At 40.8% G+C, this 24,085-nt stretch overlaps 2 protein-coding genes across 12 annotated transcripts in view; one reads left to right on the top strand and one right to left on the bottom strand.

Moving 5' to 3' along the window:
• TRAPPC13 (trafficking protein particle complex subunit 13) overlaps positions 1-6,790 on the top strand; it is a 43,693-nt gene extending 36,903 nt beyond the window's left edge. For 3 of the 5 annotated variants that reach the window (XM_006117014.4, XM_006117012.4, XM_075932388.1), the window contains 3 exons: positions 4,834-4,934; positions 6,190-6,340; positions 6,463-6,790. In XM_006117014.4, the coding sequence (XP_006117076.2) occupies positions 4,834-4,934; positions 6,190-6,340; positions 6,463-6,570 (360 nt within the window). In that variant the 3' untranslated portion in view covers positions 6,571-6,790. The remainder of the gene's footprint in view (positions 1-4,833; positions 4,935-6,189; positions 6,341-6,462) is intronic. The other 2 variants (XM_006117015.4, XM_006117013.4) reach the window with 1 other exon arrangement.
• The window catches only part of SGTB (small glutamine rich tetratricopeptide repeat co-chaperone beta), an 89,904-nt gene that overhangs the window by 34,746 nt on the left and 31,073 nt on the right, over positions 1-24,085 (bottom strand). For 6 of the 7 annotated variants that reach the window (XR_012904885.1, XM_014570421.3, XM_014570420.3 and 3 more), the window contains exons 9-10: positions 16,851-16,888; positions 16,092-16,175 (exon numbers count right to left, since the gene is read on the bottom strand). Coding sequence is in view for 6 of the 7 variants with exons in the window: in XM_014570421.3 (XP_014425907.1) it covers positions 16,092-16,175; positions 16,851-16,888 (122 nt within the window). In the remaining variant the exon portion in view is untranslated. Of the gene's footprint in view, positions 1-14,550; positions 14,853-16,091; positions 16,176-16,850; positions 16,889-24,085 lie in introns of those variants that run through there. The other variant, XM_006117006.4, reaches the window with a different exon arrangement.

Genomic DNA, 24,085 nt, shown 5'->3' with positions numbered 1-24,085 from the left:
TTAGAATTGCAAGAACAAAGCATTTAATTTACCAAAGTACCAGAGAGTGAAGAAAAATTAGTCCCTTGATTGGAATTTGCCAATGTATTTAAGAATAGTTCTTGTCTTTAAATATGGCTCCTCTTATCTCTCAGATCTACTCGGTGTGTGCATTGGACTCGTCTGTTTCCTTAAGCAGAAAATAATCAACAATTTTAATAAAAATAGTTTTTATATTTTACTCTTCTTGGCCATTGCAGCCAACACTTCAAAAAGGAGTGGATTCTTTTCCATCTGGTGGTTCATCAACAGTTGCTTACAAGTTCTTATTACAGGACCAATCAGCCAGCTGTGCCACCTCACTGTGTGTTTACTAGGCAACACAAAGAGTTATATTTGGCTTGCAGTAGCACATTATTGAAGGTGGTGGGTTCTTCCTTACCTACATACCAACTTGCATCATAGGCTGCACTTTGCAGAACTAGGTGTCAGGAAAAAAAGTCTCTTTGTGACCAATTGTTTGCAGTGGTGCTGTAGCTATGCTGGCCTCAAGATATGAACGAGACAAGGTAGGTGAGGTAATATCTTCTGTTACTCGACAATGCAAGCTTTTGAGGCCCACAGAGTTCTTAAACTTAAAAGCTTGTACCTTCCGTCACCAAAAGATGGTCCAATAGAAGAGGGGTTTGCAAAATATGGGTAGCGACCCAATACTAGGTCATAGAATGTCAGGCACTGGGTCTCATTGCTGCAGGGTGATCAGTGGGGGTGCTAAGGCAGGCTACCTGCATATCCTGGCACCACAGAGTGTGCTGCACCCCTGAAGTGGCTGGCAACAGGCCCAGCTCCTAGGTTGGGGGGGGAGGGGAGAGGAGGGCACAGGGCTCCGCACATTGCCCCTGCCCTGAGTTCTAGCTCTGCACTCCAATTGGCTCAGAACCTGCTGCTAGCCACTTCCGAGGTGCAGCATGGTCTGCGGTGTCAGGAGAAGCAGGAAGCCTGCTTTAACATCCCAGCAGCACTGCTGACCAGGAGCCAATCAAGGTAAGCCCCTTCTTCCCTAGCTCTGCCCCCTTTCCAAAGCTCTCATCCTCAACCCCACTCTGAAGTCCACACTTTAGTCAAACTATATTGGGTTGCAAGCATGAATAATTTTCTTCAGCTGGGTCATGAGGTAAAAAATTTTTTAAACCACTGCAATAGAAGGTTACCTCACCTAACTTGCCTCATTGTAAACCAAATACATCTGATACGGAATCAATGGGGGACAGACCTGAAATATAGCATTACCTTTTTGAGTCACTTAGAAATTCACACTGAATTTTTGTTTTGTTTTGTTTTGTTTGTTTTGTTTGTTTGTTCTTTTCATTGTAACCTCAATGTACAGTTACATCAAGCATTTCTTCCCCCCTCCATCCAGCTGGAAATTGTCCCATCTGTACGCTCTTTTTGTCTAATAACTGTGTGCCAGTATTTCATAGATGTTGATATGTCTCATCACTAGAATGTCATGGGTATACTGATGAAACTCTAGCTTGTCTGCTATATCTTCTTGTGTTAGTCAACAAACTCTCCCCACTCTTAGCCTACCTTGTTGCTAATTTCTCTTTAAGACAGACTCTTTTCCCATAAAACAGACTTTACCCACCTAAAGTCAGGATTCTTTTATTTTTCTCTCCTGCCTCATTGGAGACTTACTTTGCTAATCAGATTACCTACAGTATCTTAACTCCAGCTGCTTGTACTTGAAAATCCAGTGGTACTGCTCACTTTGCTCTTCAGTGAGCATATGGAAACCAAAGCTGACTATTTAATAAATCTTGACATTTTGGAGACTGACTTGCTTCTATTTCATCATTGTAAGCCGGTGGTTCACAGTACCCCTCTTTCTAATGATAGCTGTGAGGCGTTTTCTGCACTTAGCTATTTCAAATGTACATGCTGCTTGGCTCCCAAATGTCTCATTTTTCTCTCTCGTTAGAACCTGACTCCCACGCTTCTCTCCTTTGACCTTTTGTCCCATCAAACTACTACTTTGCTAGATTCCTCTTCAATCATTAGTTTTCTCCTTCTAACCTAATTTTATTCTTTCTTACTCCTGTCATCACTTAATGAGAGTTTTGCCATTGACTCCAGTGGGTCCAAGATTTCTATCAATATCTGCTGGTTTTCACCTTAATTCTTAGCCACTGTTTTTAATCCCCTTCTGTAAATATTTATTTAACCTTTCTTGCTTGCTAAATAGTCTTACTTAGACATATGATTTTCCAAATAAGGTTCTAGAAAGGCTAGTGTTTTCTCTTCTTGGTGCCCTGTTGTAGAACAGTTTGGCTTTGCTCTCTGTCACGGTACTTACATTGCCCTTCTCTGGATGGTGAATGATGTTCCAATTTCTGTGTGGCTTTACAGAATACAAAAGTACCTCAAGCAGAAAACTGGTGACTAACTGAATTCACGTACTTAATGGTACTTTAATTTCTGAAAGGGAAATCTTCCCTTCCATTATCTTGTATCCTAAGCCTTTACTTGTGGCCTGTTCTCATTCTGGAATGTCTGAGTGAACCCAATATATCCTCACTAAGTGACTGCGCTCTCTACTTGGTCAGGAGAACCAAAGGATGATCATGTAAGCTTTTAAAAACAGCAGTATAGTGACTGCTTAATGCGTTCCAAACCCACAGCTGCATCAGACCTGATTGCTATCTAACCCTTCCTATCTAACCCTTCCTCTATCTCTAACCTGTTTAACTCCGTCCCTTGACTCTGCTTACCTATAAACTTTACATTCCTAACTCCTGGCTCTGACTGTTGGCTTATCACCTGACTACAACTCCAGCTTTGCCGTCTGATTCTGCTCTAGCCAATAGGACACACTACCTCCTCCTTGATTTATGACACAGTTCTATGGCCAAGCTGCCTATTTTATGAAATAGGATCAGATTCTTTCCTTCCTCACCTTCACTAGATTCCTATCTCCTAACCCAAATGAAAACATTTGATGAATCATTTCATCCTTCTTTCCTCTCTTTTGCCTTTTACACCTCTTCCCCTCAAATCATGTAAGTTAGAGATTGCCCTTTTTCACAGCTGCTTCATTGATTTGGAATTCTCCCTTAACTCTTTAAAGAGCCAAAACACAGCTGCTTGAGTGCTACTTTGTTCAAGACTAGCTTTCCTTGCACATCTGCACTTTTTAAATGAATTCTCCTTCTTTTCGTTACGTAGGCCTTTCAGCCTTCCAGGAAGTAGGCATTCCCTGCTCTGTGAATCATTCTTTTTTCATTATTTATCGGTAAAATGTTCTGTGGTACTGTATGAAGGATGCCATATGAAAAGTTACATTTCATATGGGAAAACTTAGAATAAACCTACCAATTTATTTAAAATAGTGGTAGAAATGTAGCCGTGTTAATCTGGTGCAGCTGAAACAAAAAACAGGACTGTGCTACACAGTCCAATTTATTTAAGTGCTTCATCTCTGAGCTTTGGGAGAGGGAGGAGAAAAGGAGGTAGGAATGGATAGTTAAGGCTTTTGGAAATAGAGCATAGAGTTCTTTATTTCCAGTTTTCTGGCTTGAATTCAGACCAAACAGGTAGTAACCAAAGCCTCTGCCATATGATGTGTAGTCAGTGAGCTATGCTAAAATGTCTTGGGTCTCAATCCAAATGGTAATGAACAAGTATCAACATCAAATGCCAGCCTAGCTGGATCAACTGTGTTAATGGGATAGCGTGGGGAAGTGTATATTTCCATTGCTCACTCTCCCTTACTTGCTTTTGAGCACAACAAAGATATTCAGTCTCAAAGTAAAATGACTCCTTTCCAAAATCGTATGTTCACGTTCAAAACTTAAATTAAGAAATTGGAAAACTTAATTATAAAGAGTGTATACTTAAGATGGTTTTTTTTTTTCCCTAATAGTTTTCACCCATCCTAACTTAGAAAGAAAAATGAAAATAATTTTTTTTTTTAGATTTCTTAGGCCACATCTACATTAGCATTTACGTTGGGAAAATGATTGTCCAGATGTGTGGAAAAAACATTCCTGGAGCTAGCGATGTTAAAATTAATCAAAAAGTTGATGGAATTTCCATCGACTATTTGATTAGTCGATAAGGGTGCTGGCATGTTGAAATGTAGCAAGAGCCTGCCCAACTGTTGCTACATTTCAAAGGCAGAAGTGCCACATGGCATTCCCCCTTTGAAATGTAGCAGAGATTGAAACACCACATGGAGGCTGGGGCCAGCGGGAAATCCTTCGCTGACTTTGGGCTCCATGCAGCGCTTCCACTTTGAAATATACAAGAGCCTCCGCTGGCCGTGGACTCCATGCGGTGTTTCAGTCTTTGAAATGCACAAGAGCCCCAGCTGGGGCTCTTGTACGTTTCAAAGGAGCTCCCCCCAGCACTCCCTCCTCTTTTCCCCTGCCCCTTGCTGCCTCTTTCTGATAAAGGCAGAAAGTGGGGGGGGGGGGGGGGAGCGACTAGTTGATAAGCAACTAGCTTATTGGATAGTCAACTAGTCACTTGCATCACTACCTGGAGTGACATGTTTTTTTTCCAGCATCAGCACTTTTATGCAAGTGCTATGTCAGTGGGAGATGTTCTTCCACAGGCATAACTACCACCACTTATTGAGCTGGTTTGATTGTTGATGTGAGAGCTCTCACTAGTCACCCTAACTTGGCCACATTAGCAATCCTACAGCAGCACAGTTGTATGGATACAGCTATGCCCCTGTAAATGTAAACATGACCTTAGTCTAAACTTGTTAATTAGATTAAATGAAAACTCAGTGTAATACTTGAGCTTTAACAATCATTTGAAAAGCTAACTGTTCTTATACCTCTGCAGGCCCCAGGTTATGGTGACGTAAGACTTTCTTTGGAGACAATACCAGATACTGTGAATCTGGAAGAGCCTTTTGACATTACATGTAAAATAACAAATTGCAGGTAATATCAATTGGTTTTTGAGCTTTTTTGATTGATAGGAGAAGTTTGGTTTCTTTAACACCTGCTACTAAAATCAGTTTTGTGTGTGTGTGTGTGTGTGTGTGTGTGTGCGTGCGCACACACCACATTGCTACTCTTTGTTGTTTGAAATAATGTTTATAGTAAAGTGATCATAAAGTTAAAATTCCACCAAAGCGTGCTGGTGACACTACTGGAATGGTGCCAGAATTCTGTGATGGAGGTCTGTAACTGCAATTTTATACGGATATAAGAGTTAAGTTACAAAACAACTTACATTATTAGCATAAATATAAACACTAAGTTAAACTACTTCACCAACTACTTTCCTGAAGAATAAAGACAATTCATAAAGACAACTTGAATTGTCACTTACTCTGCAACTTTCCAGAAGCATTGTTCAGATGTTTTAATCAAATGTATCCAAAACTTGAATATCAAGTAGCCACTTGACATAACGAGTAGTAGTCATGCTATAATAGGATTGTATTAGTACCATTATTTAAATTATGTAATTCTAAGCAGTAACTCAGGCCAGGAACTAAAGGGAAGCCATTATTCTGCATTCACCTTTTTTAGTAGTCATTTTGTTCTTGTCCCACGTGTAAATGCTATTATGGCATTCCAGCATAGTTAGTCTCAGGCTACATCTACACTGCCAGCTTTGCTGGCAGTGAGTATACAAATGAGGCATGGATTAGCATATCACCATGCTTCATTTGCATAACTTATGCAAGCTGTTTTTGTGCAAAGGGTTTTTGCGGGGGAGTATGGACGTTTTCTTTTCGAGCAAAAACCCCTTTTCCCGCCAGATTGGTAAACCTCCTATTTTGGAGCATAAGGATCTGGCGGGAAAAGGGATTTTTGCGCAAAAATGAAACGTCCACACTACTTTTTTCCTGCAAAAACCCTTTGCACAAAAAGGCTTGCATAAATTATGCAAATGAGGCAGTGATATGCTACTCTGCACCTCATTTGCATACTCACTGCCGGCAAAACCAGCAGTGTAGATGTAGCCTCACTGCACAATTCTTACAAAGTTGCAGAAAATATATTGTGTAACTGAGAAACTTTGAGACTTAATGACTTGTAATGGCTCACCTTAACTTCAGTAATAAACCATTTATATCAGGAGTTTCTAATGCATGCTAACAGAAACATCAAGCTATTGTACTTCTCCAGGCTTTCTTGAATGTTAAATAATTAGATGTATTCTTTATTGTTTACTTTCATCTAGCAGTGAAAGAACTATGGATCTGGTTTTGGAAATGTGCAATACTAATTCCATTCACTGGTGTGGAGTTTCAGGAAGGCAGCTTGGAAAGCTACACCCCAGTTCATCCCTCCATCTTGCACTTACTCTGTTGTCTTCAGTACAGGGATTACAAGTAAGAGTCATCACACTTGAACCAAATAAAATGTGATACATAGTGGTTATTTTATAATCTCAATAGTGTAAAATTTATTCTTCTGTACTTACTAAACTTTGTACATATCTTTTTCCCATTAGAGTGTCTCTGGCTTAAGACTAACAGACACGTTTTTGAAGAGAACATATGAGTATGATGATATTGCACAAGTCTGTGTAATTTCTTCAAAAGTAAAAGAAGAACATTGAAAAAAAATCTTTTAACAATTTTTCTTGGGTTTCTTGGACCAACTTCCTAAATTTTACATCTGAACAATAGCAAAATCATGTTTAAAATATTCGCAATCAGTATAAGTGTGTTTATTTATTTGTTTGTTCTGTAAGCATTTTTGGAATGTTTTAAAATCTTTTAAAAAGAGAACTATACATATTTTATCTATTTGAAAATAAAATCTTCATAGTCTGAAAACGGAACTGTTGATATTTCTTACACTATCGTATTGAATATGTAGTCATGTAAGAATGAAGTTATCCATTTCCTCATAGCTTAAAATGGCAACCTATTGCAACATTGATTACAGAGCTGCTTTAAATTGAAAGGACTAAGCCTCTAATATCAGGATTGGAGAGCTTCCACTTAATTTAATCCAGCCTGTGGCAAATCTCTGCACTGCAGGTCAGAAGCCCGCAGTATGTCATTATGGTCACTAGGTGCAGAGGCAATCAAGGAAACTCAATGTACTGTTTCTAGCACCAGCTTTACAACTCCCATTGGCCAGGAATCGCACAGATCTGCCTGGCTCCTCCACTTTGAGACGGCAGCCACTTTTGGGAGTGGTGTGGGGCCATAGTAGGTATAGAGCCTGTTTTTGCTCCACTACACTGCTGACAGGGAGACAATTCAGTTAAGTGCCATTGGGCCAGAATCTGAATCCCCCTCTAACCACCTACTCCAGGTCAGTATCCTTTTCCACACCCTTACTCCCTCCCAGACCCTGCATCCCTAAACTCAGGACTCCAAACCCCATGGCCCCAGCCTGCACCATCCACCCTCATCTGCAGTCCTCAACCCTTCCTACACCCAACCTCCTGCTCAAGCCTGGAGTTCCCTCCTATAACCTAAACCCTTAATTTCTGGCCCTACCCTGCGCCTCCTCATTCCTTCATGGGCCTGGATCTGTGAATGGCCCACAATCGATATTTTTTCTGTAGATCAGTAGACCCTGATACAAAAAAAGCTTCTCTGCCTCTGCTTTAAAGGGCAAGGTTTTGGATGGGTTAGAATCCATTTCTCACGTTTCACCCTTCTCCTGATAGGACTTTTACCCTTGAGGATTTGTACTTGAACTCTAGCATGCAGGGACCACCCACCTCCAATCTCCCTTTCCAAGACTCCCTGCACATGACTCTGCTATACCCCCTTGATATCCTAGGATGAGGCACTTTTTCACTATGTGCTGTTAGTAAGCAGCAGTTTTATCTACTGCCTGCTGGAACTCACACACACTCCGCAGACTTCAGTCTCTTTGTGCAGGATAATGATACACACACCAACCCAAATCATTGGATACTCTTGGAAATTACCTGGGAAGGGGTTTCCAAAGAGACAGTGTACCCAAAACAACATTACAGTACCAAGGTTTATTTATACTGAGGCCTTAGTAATAAACTTTTGATTGTTTGTTTTAGAGATATCAAGGATGTAAGTGGAAACAACTGGCTATACATATAAGAGAGAATCCTAAATTGACACTTAAGTGTTACCTTTCCTATGTAAGTAGATTTTTTTTTCTCCCAAGGATTGTCTGACAGAGCTGCTGGTTTTCAGCCACAAGCAGAATGCAAACTTTCATGAATATCCCCTGCTCTTCAAGGGGTTTCCTCCATAAATGGATAAGTTTTACTTGTCCCCCCGTTCTAGCCAACTAAGCTTTTGAAATGCCCTTCTGTTTGATCTTTAGTATGCTGAGCCTCATGAAGACTTGGAATGCAGATGTAGCATCTGTTGTGTTTTGCCTTACAATACTTGATATCAGATGGGGATATCAGGTGACTGGACAGTCTTTGGCAGGAAGCCCTGTTTGTCAAATCTTACTACATTTTTAGTAGGTACAAAATTCCTTACACCATACATACATAAATTTTTGCAGTACTTATGACCAATGTGTCACCAGCTTTCATTTGAAACCTCCCCCGTTGCTGTTGTTTATTGATAAATATCATAAAATCTGTGTACTGGGTATAGTGAGATGGTTCCGTCTTAAGAAATGCTGACAATGGGGCTGGCACCAATGAGCCTGTCTCACTGTGATTCACATTTAAGCTCAATAAATTTGATAGCATGATCTATATGTAAAAATCTGACAGTACCTGCTATGTTTGATACACAACTAGAATGAACTATTAGAATTCTTTCCCTAATGGATATTGGAAACTTGTATTTGTACAGTAAACTTATTTTTCCCCAGGGCCTTGTCTTGAGTGACAATTTCTGGTTTACCTTAAGTGGGTCAAGACTATTCCTAAATAAAGAAAAGACCTTCTCTCTGGGTTTCTACAATTTTCCCCAGGCTTATCAACTAGCAACCTTGCCTAGTTTGATATGTCTATTAGAAGTTTCTAAGATTTAACATGTAGGCTGTACTGTTCCTGCACATCTTCACTCTACATGTTGGTTAGAAAGTCAGTAAGGATACGGATGCACTGGTGGGGGAGGGGATAGTTTCAGAAGAAAGAATGCAAATTGCAGGGCACACTAATCATGTATAACGTCTTGTTTAAGGCAGGCCAAGCTGGGCACTTAAAATCACATGCAGTAGCCATATTGGGTCAGAGCAGTTGTCCACTCAGCCCAGTATCCCAACAGTGGCCAATGTCAGGTGCTTTAGAGGGAATAAACAGAACAGCTCTGATGGTAGCAGTGCAGGAATAAGGGTAGCAATATTGCAGCCTCCCCTACAATAACCTTTTTAAAAAAAAAAAAAAACCTTCCACAACTCCTTTTTGGATCAGGGCTGCTATAATTACAATACCATGACATTTCAAACACCTATGCCCATGAAATTGACCAAAATTTACTGAATTTGGTAGAGCCCTACTTACTAGCTATTGATGGTCATATCCTCAACTTAGGATTTTTTTTTAAAAAATAGCTATTAGGCTTGGCTTCACAACATCCTCTGGCAAACAGTTCCACAGCTTGACTGTTTTGTGTGACAAAATGCTTCCTTTGTGTGTTTTAAACCTGTTGCCTATTAAGCATTTATTCATAACAAATAAAATTATTTACTTTCTTCAGTCATGATTTATAGACTAATCATATTCCCCCTTAGTCACCTCTTCAAATTTTACAAACTTTCCTGTCTAATCGTTCCTTATTTCACTAATCCTGTTGATAAAGGTTGGCACAGATGGAGTAATGTGAAGGGTCAAAATATCTAAACTTAAAAATTCATTTTTAATCAACAATGGAAAACCATGAGAATTTCATCTTGTTACACAATCAGCCAAACCAGTATACTGGGACTGTGCTTCCAGTCTTAGCCCCACTGTAATTACTGATACCTTCTAAACACAGAGAGCCAAGTCTGGACCTTTGACCCTTAAATTCACTCAGCTTCCCCTCCCCCCCATATATAAGCAACATTGATCTCTCACTTTAGCAAAAGCTAAACAACAGCAGTTAAATACTATTATGTGCTTCATAAATTTTAGTTAATAGAGGGTAACATGCTCTCATGTCATCCACCAAAACTACTTAACCCCCGGCCACCTCCAAAATTAAAATCTAAATACCTTTAAATTGATCTTGTAAAATGTAACTTAGGTATCAGATACAGAAATGATAGGGCTTGTCTACACAGCAAGTTACAGTATGACAAGCCAGGATGTGCCTGTATTCAGAGTCTCTCATTGCGCTATAGTAGTGTTCATATGGCAAGTTACAACACTATAAATGTGTTTGTTAGAATCTTATGTCTAACTTCCCACATCAACAAGTCCTTAGAGAAATCAAATTGTGAAACTGTGGTAATTAACTGGTGTTCTTCAGAAGTGATAAGTTTTCTCAAATTGCAGTTACAATTCTTCTTTGCCTTAAACAGGAATGTGCAATTACCAGATTGAAATAGGCAGGTGGAAATAGCTTTAAGAGGAGCTTGCTGCAATCTTGATAATGGAGGGGCTTCCCTCTCTTGAAATACAAACCCAAAATTGCACTTTAGTTAAAGCAAATTCTTAAGTTGGGTGCTGTATGCTGAAGTGCAACTTTAATTGTGTTTTTTTAGAAAAGGAAATCAGATGAAAATACATTTCCACACCAACCTGTTTTTTGGACATATCTTTTAAGAAAGTGAGTCAAGTCAGCTGTTCATTTTGCAAGATACTTTCCATTTCCCACTGCTTACCACATGAATTTGCTGCTGCACCAATAGTGACACAAAATCAAATAAGTTTTAAGTAGTTTTATTTAGCTCACCAATAAACTGTAATTGGTGTAAAATGAAAGCAATATTTTTTAGATTGTGATTTACCACTTAACAGTATGATTTTTTTTCACAGTACACAAGCTCTTTCCTCAATCACTGATTAAAACAATGTGAACAGTGTACTCTACAGAGTGACAAAATACATTTTAGCACGAAGCAAAACTTCCTGGATGGGCATTTCAGTGTTGTACTTTATTAAGCTATGAAGTCCCAGCTGCAAAACATAATAGACTACTGCAAGTTTTGTACAGTCAATTATAGCATGTTTCTGCATTAGGTAATGTAATCAAAACTGTAAAAACAAGCATTTTTGTTCCAGCTGCTGGAATAAGACTCACATTCTAAATAGTGCAATCTGTGAAATGGAAGTTATGACTCCTAATAAGCACAGTTCCAAGAGTACAGTTCATAGCATTAGTGATGATTACTTAGGAACAGTTTATGACATGTCTAGCTCTAATAGAATACAGAATACTCAGTAGCTATATGTACATATAACCACATGCAGAAAGAGTGGCTTTTTGAACCCCTACAGCCAACCTTTGTTTGTATAATTGTTAATATGGAGATATATCATCTCATGGAACTAGAAGGGACCTTGAGAGGTCATCAAGTCCAGTCCCTTCCCTCACAGCAAGACCAAGTACCATCCCTGACAGATTTGCCCCAGACCCCTAAATGGCCCCTCAACGATTGAACTCACAACCCTGGGTTTAGCAGGCCAATGTTCAAACCACTGAGCTATCCCTTAGCCACAGTTAACAATCATTACAGAAACTCAGCTACAAAAGGCTTTAGTAGGAAAGGGTAAGAAAAATCAAATTAAATTTAGTGCAAAAAAGACTGGAATTCGACTGTGGAGATGCTGAAATCTGAAGGGGTGAAATATAGTAGAAAATACACTATGGGTACAGGGACAGTTTAAAGTGCGTTTTATATAAAAAATCTGCCAACTGATTTTTCCATGTGTGTAGATTCTTAATGTAACTACAGGTTGAACCAATCTAGTCTGGCGCACACTGGTTCAGCAAACATCCATGGTCCGGCATGATTTTAGTTAGGCGGATATCCACTTATGGCTGTGGCCAAGTTTCCTGTGGTCCCATAAAGTTTGTTTATAGCCACCAGCGTGCTGTACTGTTATTTAGTTCTAATTTAGCCCAAATGTCTTCTAAGAGCCCAGTAAGCAGTGGAAGTGTTGGTAATGCTACTAGACAATATTGACCTTTCATAGTCCAGCAAATTCTCTGGTTTGACACCAGGAAGGTCCTGTGGGTGCCAGATTAGAGTGGTTCAACCTGTATATTGCTTGGAACTTAATCAATTTTCAATATTTTTTAATAAAAGCAATAATCTTTTTAGTAAAATCAATCTGCCCACATGGCAGTTTATTAATTACCTGAACTATAACTGAAAAAAGCAATATACATTAGCTAGTTCTTCCCAATTTACACAGCCAGTCTAGGCACTTCTTTTCATGTGGTTAGGCCAATAAAACAGATTAGCAATTATTCAATTTAGAACAGTGATGTGGTTGCCTAATGCTTCCAACGAACTCCAATCATTAATGAGCATGTAGTGCAATTTTAAATAGCATTATTTTTACAAAAAAACTAATATTCTAATTCATGATGTAGTAGTTATTTAATGAATAAAATGTAAAGTGTTCTATGCAATGGATGTTAATCTGAGATTCTTGTCTGGATTTGAAGACAACTTTTCACCTCATCTCACTGGGGACACAGCTGAAAATTTACCCCAGGCAATATGCAGCCTGACAAAATTGGGACATTTTCCTCTTCCCATCACAAAAGAGGATCCTGCTTTAGTTCCAAATTCTGACCTAGCTTACATTCTGGGCAGTGTCCCCTCATTAGCTCTAAGTGAAGACACTTTGTATGCCAATAAGAGAGCTTCCCCCATCAGCATAGATACTCAATCTTCCCAAGAGGCAGTACCTACATTAATGGGAGAATAGTGCTGTCTACATGAGACGTTAGGTCCATATAGCTACTTCACTCAGAGATGTGAGCTATGTAGTTACACTGAAAAAAGTTTGTAGTATAGGTCAGTGTGTCTCAACCTTTTTGATACCAGGGACCAACTTGCTGCCTTCCTAAACTGTGTCAAGGAGATCTCAGAGAATGGTGCCAGTGCATGGACCGATTGTTGAGAAACACTGAAATAGACCAAGACAAAGGCTACATCTAAACTGGCAGCTTCTTGCGTAAGAACTCTTTTGTGGAAGAGTTCTTGTGCAAAAACTCTTCCAAAAGAGAGCATCTACACTGGCATGTACTTTTACGCAAGAGCATCCATGCCAGTATAGACACTCTCTTGCGCAAGAAAGCTCTGATGGCCATTTTAACCATAGGGCTTTCTTGCGCAAGAAATTCATGTTGCCTGTCTACACTGGCCTCTTGCACAAGAACAGGTGCTCAAAAGGGCTTATTCCTGAGCGGGAGCATCCGAGTTCTTGCGCAAGAAGCCCTGATTTCATACATTAGAACGTCAGTGTACTTGCGCAAGAACACGCGGACAGTGTAGACAGGCAGCAAGTTTTTGCACAAGAGTGGCCGCTTTTGCGTGAGATCGTGCCAGTGTAGACACAGCCTAAGTGTATCCAGCAGTAGTAGATGGCATCAACAAACAGCTGAAGGGAAACAGGGCACAAAAATATTTTTTTAAAAGTATAGAAAATCCAGAGGGTACAAAAAGGTAAGCTTAGGAGAGCTGGAAAGAGGAACACTGTAGACTAGAAAAACTATTTCATGGCCTTTTCATTATTCATCACTCATTTAAAATGTACACATTTATGGTATAGTTAAACTTCAAAAATCCTTAACTGTGTTTTTTCCCATAAGTCAGTGATTTGCTGCACTGTGGTACATATTGATTTATTTTTTTCTAAAGCAATTCCCTAAGTTTTCAGTGCTAATAACTTGTGTAGTTTAGTTAATCACCATTAAAGATTTTTCAACTCAGGTTGTATACTATATAAACACAGGAATGAGGCACAGCTTTCCATGTCTATGCTATTAGTGGCATAATGGAGACCTCCAGAGCTACTAATATGATTTGGGGACACGTGCCAGTAGAAATTCCTATTTCCTTCTCTCTTGTCCTGGTCTTGTTCTCGGATTTCTGTACATCTTCCTCCTAGCTCAGTTTTATCATCCTCTATACACTCAACTCTTAATCCTCCTAAGTCTCTACTACCCACCAGGTAAAGTTGAAAGGCATGTGATGCTGACACCAGAAGCCTCTCAACAAGCACTGAAAATTCAGTGCTATGAAGCCACAGGGCTTATCCTCGGACACATTTTAAATCCACACTGCACTCTCCATCACACACTTGGGCTCATCACAAGGAGCAGACTGCTAATCAGATCTACTGTTTCATAGCTGATCTGGCAAGAAGCAACCCTTTGCTACTGAACAACAGGCCTTTTACAAGGTATTTTTTTAAAAACAATTCTTATACACAGGCATGCCAGCACGTTTGAAAGCATTAGACTCGCTTCCCCTCTCAGCAGCCCTTGAAATCACTCCAAATTGCAGCCTTGGTGCACAGTAAGTAGCCTCTCTTAAAAGAAAAGGCAAGTTTTAACATCCATTAACATATTGTTTTCATTAATGTGAAAGACTTAAACATGGTAACTTATATTTGGGAATTTTAATGAGTCAATGAATCTATTTTATATATCTATAAATTTACAAAGGATTCACTACGCATACATGATATGTTTAAACTTGTGTGCAACAGATCTGTTTTAACAGATTTATTCTTGTTTCACGAACAGACAAAGGATTTTCTGTCTCATGTCCAAGCAGAGTAGTTACAATGATGCTTTTGCTATTAGCTACAATATGCATTTTGGGATTATACACCATTCACATTTCCAGTTCTACAAACACATGCCTCCTTTAAATCAGGAATGCTCTTCAGTGCTGCCACTGAAAGATCTGCTCCGGACATGATTTCTCAGTTGTTCTATGAGTTCTGGATTCTGCTGCTGTATCTGCTGTGCAAACTGCTGCCCCCTGTGTTGAACAGTTGTTGGTTTTTTCTTTGTAAATCAACAGGCAAGTAATTGACATGCAGCCCTCGTAAGAAAACAGCAAGTTTTATGAGAGCTGAAAGTTATGTTATGTAAATGAAGGCAAAAGCAAGCATGACTGGGATGGTAAGTATTAAAATGATAATCAGGGTGTGACTATTTGAATTCTGTTGTGATGACAGATGGACATGTGTCTTTAGACAGTTGACTAACCTGCAGACACTAACATAGGTAAGTAAAGGTGCTCTTGAATGGTTCTGCTCCTTTCCTTCTAAGAGATGCCATCAAGCAATTTTTGCTCTAGCCTAGCAACAATCTGATGTGGGGTTTCCAAGATGTATTCTGCTACCCATTTTGTACACATGTAAGTGAGGCCATAGGCAAAATGCAAAGTAATTTTATCTCCAATATGCTCACAGTACCCAATCTCTATAATTGGACTTCACTCCACCCCAACAATCACTGATCTACATTTACCTGCTAGGCTTATATTCAGCTAACTGGCTAAAATTAACCTCAGGCGAGACACATGAAATAGTTTATCACTGGGAAAAACAACTGAAAGAAATCCGTTACTCCATGAATAACCTCTCGAGGGATCAGCTGCAGCTTCACAATTTTGCTCAGATAGCAGTAGTTACCAATACTCCTTTAATATGATGTGCACTGGGCAGGAAGGAATGGGGGTCCTTGCCAAAATTACTCACACTATTGTTTCCAATAATGTGAACTATTAAAACAGACTCTTTGTGGGACTGCATCTAAAAACTATTTGGAAATGTCTAAATGTGTACAGTCCAACTACGTGCTTGGCATATGAGCATATTACATGGTGCTCTGTTGTACACTGGCTTTTATTTGATTGATGGCCTATCAAACCCTAACTGGTTTGCATCTGAGCTACTGTAGAAACCACCTCCCTCCTCATGTGATACTGCATTCACGTTGCTTGAAGTAGCAACCCATTCCCGTTTAAATGGGAGGAAGCTGGTGTGGCAGAGAAATCAACTTGTTAGTTTGCTTGTTCAAACTGAATGAATGAAATGTACAAAATAAGTTAAACAAAAATAGTGAAGAGTAAAATGTAAAGTAAAATGTTTAATAATCTAAGGTTATTAGGAATACAAAGGCCAAAACTCAGCTTGACACTATCTCTTTTAAACAAAAGTTGAGAGCAGTTTTTACAAATATGAGGTAATACGTAAATCTTCACAACACTTACGCATGTATGAGGCTTGACAGATCAGTTAGGCCACCAACACCAGCAGCAGGGCCACCAATGGCATTAGACATCATCCCCGACATTCTAGAACAGTAAACACAGCATTAGTATTGTGATGTTATTATCTGTTATTATCCAGCAGTTCTTTGCTGGATTATTATTCCGTTATTCCGTCTATTATTCCGTTATTCTGTCCATTATTCCAAAATCAATATGTGAGCATCTACACAACTAGCCCGTATATCTAAATAATTTCAAAATAACTGACAGCTTATTTTGGCATTTGTAAACCTCATTCCGAGGAATAACACCTCTGCTGAATTAGCTATTTCGGAATAGCAGTAGTGTGGATGCTCTACTACTGCTATTTCGAAATAGCTCCTCCCCCAGGCCATTCAAAGTAATTACACCCCAGTGCTTCTTGGGGCTCTAAATCGAGATAGCACATCCACATTAGGGGAGCCTGCCTCAGACTAATTTCCAGGCTTTCCTGTAGTGTAGACGTGCTATTTTTAAATAATCTATTTCAAAGTATTTCTTCCGAATAGCTTATTCCGAAATAATCATGCAGTAGCCTTAGTGAGTTGTAGGGGAAACTAAACTGTGGTAGCACTAGTTACAAAGGATACAGCTGTAAAGTCAATAATAGCAAGAACATAATACACATTTTAGTAATCCATTGCCATTTGCATTTGTTTTGCTAACCCACTCAGACACCACTAACACATCTTTTTGCTCATACTCCATGTTAATACTTACAGTTGTTGAACTTGAGGATTCTGCATTAAACTTGCTGCCTGGAAGAGATTAGATGTACTGCAAGTCATAATACAGTAAAATATTTAGTTATCACTGAGGGAATAATGAGAAGCACAATACATATCTTCTTGTATTACAATACACAAACTAAGTTAATGACTCTAAAAACACATGATCCTCAATAAAAGGACTCATTACAGGAATATATTTCAAGGACAGGAAGATAATATAATTCATTATACTCTACACACCATGCTTATCAGTTACAATGTACTATTACTATTCAGGGTAATCAACCATGAAGAAAAAGGAAGCCTGTGTATCTCTAGGTACTCTAACCTAATGCCTTGGAAATTAGAAGTTAAAATGCACCAGATATTTCGGCAATCATCTTAATGGTTTAAAAAAAAAACAGCTCTCAATTATGTATTTTTTAATATTAAGCTTCCATCATTCGAATTGGAGAAAGCTTGGAATCCTGTCTAATGTTTTCTGCTAGATATGATATATTGAAAGAGAACAAATTAAAAGCTTTCTACCTGGTAATGCCTATTGTCAGGAACCTGAAAAGGCTTATGGCTTCTAGGACATGAGAGGGAACAGTTAGTTTTGGGATGGCTGGGGTTGTTATTGTTATTATATTGGGTAAAAATATCTAAGCAGAAAGGGTAGTCTTCTGTGTATGGGATCATTTACATGTTTGTGTTGTATTTCTATAAGTTTACGCCAAAAAATTGATGGGAATCCGAAGTACATACATAAAAAGATCCTATAAAGAACATTTTCTCTATATAAAATGTTCTGCATATTCACTTACTTATTGATATTATCTATTCAATTAAATACAAATACTTGGCACTTTTCTGCTAAAAACATTTTAACAAAAAACATTTTAATTGATTTATCCTCACAACCAGTGTTCCTTGTAAGTTGTGCACTTGTGCTGCTCCTCACGAGAGATTCAAATGCTGCCCAGCTGATTAGCAAAACACCCACAACTAGGTTTTTTTCTCCTGGTGGTGCACATTTGCAGATGCTTTGGTACACACAAAAATTCATTCTGCACATGGATGGAGATGATTAGAAGGAATGTTGATCACAATACGTATCAGTTTTACAGTTAGGGAATGACATATAAAAAGCCAAACTGATTGCAACTCCTTCATATTAATGAAATTGTATTCATTTATCTCAGCATGAATTTGGTCCAGGAGATCAAAGGCCTGAAACTTGAGTCACAAGCAACTTGTTCAAGGTTAGACAGTGGTAAAAAGCAAAAAGAGATCTTGGGAGTTTCTGGCTCCCAGTTCTGGGTTCAATCCACTTCAGTTATCAGTCAACCTCTGGAAACACTACAAAAAATCCATTTCATGTTGTTAGATAAAGACGGAAGAGAACATTTTAAACTCAAAGCAGATGGAGATTGCTGAAGAATGCAATTGCCCAACATAGGCTTCCTGTGCAACTTAATAAACTAAGCCATGTAGAAAATTCATCTACTCCTTCCTCACAGACCATTTCTACCCTAGAAAACTTTGGGATGTGACCAAACTGGCATCTCTTTTAAGTCTGTGGTCCCCAACCTTTTGGGGCTGCCGGGCGCCCGGTAGCAGAGGCGCTTACACGCCGAGCACCAGGAGGCGGGGCCGTGCACATGCCCAGGGGCGGGGCCACCCATACACTGTGTGCCCGGAGCTTGCACCACCCATGTGCCACACTCCCAGGGCTGGCACCGCAACTGTGCTGGATGCCCAGGGGTGGAGCCGCCCATACACTGCGCACCCAGGGCCAGCACCTGTGCTATGCGCCCAGGAGCTGGCAGTGCCCATGCATCACGCGCCCAGTAGTGGGGCCACCCATGTGCTGCACGCCCGGGGCTGGCGCCGCCCCTATGCCACACGCCCAGTTCGGCGCCATCCATACGCTGCAAGCCCGGGGCCCGCACAGCCCTTGCGCCGCTCACCCGGGGGCGGAGCCTCCCATATGCTGCGTGCCTGGGACGGCACTGCCCATACGCTGCACGCCCGAGGCTGGCACAGACTTCGCGCTGCACACCTGGTGCCACCAATGCACCCAGCGGCTGGCACCGCCCATGCGCTGCACGTCTGGGGGTGGGGCTGGCCCTGATCACTCGGCAGGCGCACAGAAATGGCCTGGCGGGCGCCCGTGGGCACCGCATTGGGGACTACTGAGTCAGAGGTTATTGCATGCTCTGGGGCTATGTACTCCAAACTTCACTGTTTAACCTTAAGCACACAGATGTTAAGTTTAATGTTGTGGGCTGCCAGTAATGCTGCAATCCACCAGCTTGAACTGTTTTAAGAACTCAGAGGAATGCAACAAACTTATTGCAGAACACAGAGATGAATATATGAAATTTAGTCTCCTGATCTATGCTCCAAAATTAATTCAAATCAGTTTGGTTAAGAGCACTATGTAGACTGAAGGTTTACTGAAGGGCAAAAAATAAAAGATAATGAAAAAAATACAGAGTTGTGTCAAGATGTCACTTTTCAGCATTCTGTCTGGTCTGATCTTCAAGTGAAAGAAGTGCTTAAACCCATAATGTCCAACTCGCTAGCTACATGTAGCTATTTGGAAAGTTCGGTGTGGCTAGTTTGCTATAGCAGGAGCTATTATAGTGGTTACTGCTTCAGAACTGGTTGGACATTACAACTCTATGGCTACGTCTACACTGGCAGCTTCTTGCAGAAGAACTCTTTTGCGGAAGAGTTTTTGTGCAAAAACTCTCCCAGGAGAGAGCGTCTACACTGACGTGCTTTTGCACAAGAGATGTGCTTCTGCGCAAGAGCATCCATGCCAGCGCAGACGCTCTGTCACGCAAGAAAGCTCTGATGGCCATTTTAACCATAGGGCTTTCTTGCGCAAGAAATTCATGTTGCATATCTACACTGGCCTCTTGGGCAAGAACAGTTGCGCAAAAGGGCTTATTCCTGAGTGGGAGCATCATAGTTCTTGCGCAAAAAGCCCTGATTTTATACAGTAGAACGTCAGTTTACTTGCGCAGGAACACACGGCCACTATAGACAGGCAGCAAGTTTTTGTGCAAGAGCGTCCGCTTTGGCACAAGATCACACCAGTGTAGACACAGCCTGTAAGTGAATGAGGAGATTAAAACGCAACCCACAAAAGCCAGCAAGCTGGGTAGAGAGCCGCCTAAGCTAGCAATTGACAGATGCTGTTGGGGGTGAGGTGGAAGTGTTGTTTTATGCTCCTCCCATGGCACTTAAATCCAGGTTGTAAGGAGATGCCTAACTTCATGTGCAGTCAATGGCAGAGAACACCTCTTCTGGAATCAAGCAGCTTAGGGACCCTTCCCCTGGCACATTTCCAGGCTGCCTACCACAGCAGTGCAATTACATCTGTCAAAGCTGTGATCTATATAACCTGAAGGTGGAATGCTACAAATAGGCCTTTACCCCAGCATCTCCAGCTGAAGGGTAAAAGGGCTGAATTAACCTTAGTCCATCAACTCCACTTCTGATAAGGAATATGAACAATGGGACCTCGATGCAGAACCTCTTCTGCAGCCAGGGACTCTTGTCATCTTCTGAGAGAGGATCTCTCCTCTTGGGTTAAGATCCCACCAGAGGTCAAATTGTGAGACCCTTTCTCATATCAACATAGAATTCTTCCAAGCTGGGGCTTTTGCTACTTGATTAAATCTTTCCATGAAGACCAGGTTCTGCTTATACTTGGCCTTCCTTCCTTCCTTTCTTTGGAGCAATCTTACACGTAACTTGGTTTCCTTTTCCAGTGAGCTTCCATAATAGCACCCCATAAAAAAACATCCCATCGGAAGCTTCCTTGTTCTGGGTTCTGCTCTTTTCCCAAAAAGTCTCTGTTCTTTAGTGGTGTCTACTAGGAGTAACTTCCTTTTTATCATGGCTGGAGCTTCCCTGCCTAATTAAATGCCTCCCAATTACTCTCAGTTAATTAGCACCAGGTGCACCTGAATTGCCTCACTTTCCCCTTTGTGGAGCTTGTCAGAAATAGACTGAGCACCTGACTCAAAGGGTTCGCTACCTTCTGACAATACCCAAGCCATTTCTTGTGAGAATGATTTAAGTGTACACCTCTTTCCACACAAAATGGGAGTGGTCGTGTACCCACCTTACAACATTTAGGACAGTGGTTAGAGCACTCACTTGGGATGTTGAAGATTTAGGTTAAATTTCCCTTTTGCCTGATGGGGGGAGAGGATTTAAACAGTGCTCCTCCACATCTCAGGAGACTGTTCTAACCATTGGGAGATGGGATATTTTTGGGTTGTGCTCAGTCTGGATAATTAAATAGTCAGAAGGCCACACAAAAAGGTGGGTTCTGGAATTAGGGGTGCTCTGAGTGTGGCAGCACCCCCTGGCAGTGATTTCCATCATTTACAGGGTTTGCAGTTCTGTCCAATGGCTCTCAGCACCCCCACCCCCATTATAAAACTATTCCAGCACCTATGCAGAGAAGTGTCAAGGGTACCTATCCATAAGGTGAGAGACCTAGGAGCCAGTGGTACTCCTGCTTCAGTGACTCTATTTGGAATGCTTCAACAGGACAGATTGAAAGGGACCCACGCCACAATATCCCATAGCCCATTTGTTGGGCACCACTTCCTGCATTTTGAATGAGACCAGTTCCAGTGGGCATGCTTTAAGCACACTTATCAGATTGGGTCTGGCAGGGAAGGAAGATCAGTGAGCAAACTGTGTCTTCCTTTGGTATATAGATCCTGCAGCTAGGGTTTAAGTGACATGGTGTCCAACCAGTTCTGAAGCAGTAGTCAATATAGCAGCCACTGCTATAGCGAAATAGCCACATTATTCTGAAAATGAGTTTTATTGTTCAAGCTAACTAGCCACGCTCAAACAGCCACATGTGGCTGGTGGCTAGTATGTTAGACACCATAGCATGGTGCTTTACAAATCTGATGACTGTTCCACTGACTTTTCTAGATACCTAACAGTTAGGTGCTGCACCACTTAAATCCTTTTGTGGATCTGGTCCCTAGTGTTTAGAAATATGAGTAAGAAATAACTAAATGAGATGGAGGAAGTAAAAACTAGTACTGTCCACCTGGTGGAAAACAATCTCAAACATGGATTCTCAAAACAAACAAGGAACCTGAAAAGTAGTAATAGACAGACATTAGAAACAAGTTAGTAATAAGATATGGCAGCAAAATAGATCAAATGTAATTTTGGGCACTGCCCCATCCACGTGCACACACAAGTATGAGTAAGGAAGTAAACGTTTTTCTCTCTGGATTGCTTTGCAACTGCATCTGAAATAGTGCATTCAGTTCTGGACCCAAGTAGAAAAAAAATGGACAAATTGGACAAAGGTTAGAAAAAAGCAGAGTAGCAAACCCTGTATGATTAAGTGTAGGTTTATGCACATGTGCAGAAAACACATTCTTTAACCTACATTTTAATCAATTCTCTTAGAAAATTTCTGAAGCTGCATGAAGTGGCCAGGTCTTCACCTGGAAGGAAGGCAGTGGAGTCTCTGAGGTAAGTCTACACCACTATAAAAGAGCCATGGCACAGCTGCAGCTGGTCTCACTCAGCAGACTCAGCCTTATAGGACACAGATAGGGGCCAGGAACAATTGGGAGGGTACTGAGCCCAGGGTTGACACCCATAGCCAGGGACTGAAACTGGAGCCCAAAGTGCCATGGCTAGATCCTGGGGCCCCACACTCTGGAGATCGCCACTGTGCAGCTGAAGCCCAGGGCTGGAGGAGGCAGTGAAGACCAGTGGTCATGGGGACAGATGACTGAAGGCCAGATCCAGAAGCTCTGTGGCCAGAGGATGTGGAGACCCAGAGCAAAGCAGGAAGACAAGGTGGTGATCCCAGACTCAAAACCCTAGAGCTAGAGCCTGTCATCTGCCACCTCAGAGTTGAAGTCAGAAGTCTGAGCCCCACTGCCCACAATAAGGGTGAACTCACAGCAGCTACCTGCCCCTCTGCCATTTGTGGCTCCAGAGAGGAGCAGGGCCCAATTGCTGCTGGTGGTCCTGGGGAGGGGAGGAGCTGTTGCTATGCCTCTCATTACCATTCACGGAGCTATGGCTACAAGAAAAGCCCTTGTTAGCCACAATCAGCCACAATGACCACATTCGAAAAACATCCATCTAGATCAGGCATGTCCAAAGTCCGGCCCGCGGGCCAATTGCGGCCCGTGTTCCGGTTTAATATGGCCCCCCAGGTAATTTGGCAATATCTATCTTTTATGGCCCCCAACAAATCCATATGTATTGAGATGAATACATTGTAAAATCTCAGTTAATGTCAGTTGGTCTAAATCAGTTATAAATATATTTGGACACAACATGTATACTTGGTGTTATGTTCCTGTTCATATTTTTTTAACTTAAAAGTTGACAGACAACCTTTATTACCAATAATATGTAATGTACTTTACAATGTTCCTGACATATATTTCAGCTTCCTGGATTTTTTTTTCATCTGGCCTTCAGATATGAAAGGCAGAGTGATTTAACACCTGTTTAGATTTGTCATCCATGTGACGAAATGAAAAGTATGCTGTTTGCAATAAACTTTGCATAAAATAATTAATTTGCATTTAATTTTAATGGTTCAAAGAATGTCAGGCAAAATGGTCGGCCCTCACGCATGTTCACTTCATCAAATCTGGCCCTCTTTGAAAAAAGTTTGGACACCCCTGATCTAGATAATCCCTGACAGGTGCTTGGCTAGCCTGCTCTTAAAAATCTCAAACAATGGAGAATTTACAACTCCCCTAGGCTATTTATTCCAGTGCTAAGCCACCCTGACAGATAGGAAGTGTTTAACTAATGTCCAACCTAAACTACCCTTGCTGCAATTTAACCTCATTGCTTCTTGTACTATTCTCAGAGCTTAAAAGGAACAATTGTTCTCTCTCCTCCTTGTAATAATCTTTTATGTAGTTGAAAACTGATGTCCCATTCAGTCTTCTGTTTTCCAGGCTAAAGAAACCTAGCATTTTCAATCTTTCCTTATAGCTCATGTTTTCTAGACCTTTAGTCATTTTTGTTGCTCTTCTCTGGACTTTCTCCAATTTGTCTACATCCTTCCTGAAATGCTGTGTCCATAACAGGACAATACTCAGTTAAGGCCTCATCAGTGTGGAGTAGAGCAGACTTCTCATGACTTTCTTACAACATTACTGCTAATACATCCCAAGATGATGTTTGCAATAATGTTATACTGTTGAC

This window comes from Pelodiscus sinensis, chromosome 6 (genome assembly GCF_049634645.1).
Source record: "Pelodiscus sinensis isolate JC-2024 chromosome 6, ASM4963464v1, whole genome shotgun sequence".
In the NCBI taxonomy this organism is placed as follows: domain Eukaryota; kingdom Metazoa; phylum Chordata; order Testudines; family Trionychidae; genus Pelodiscus; species Pelodiscus sinensis.
The sequence above is the reverse complement of the archived record's forward strand: the minus strand, read 5'-3'. Positions and strand labels throughout refer to the sequence as shown.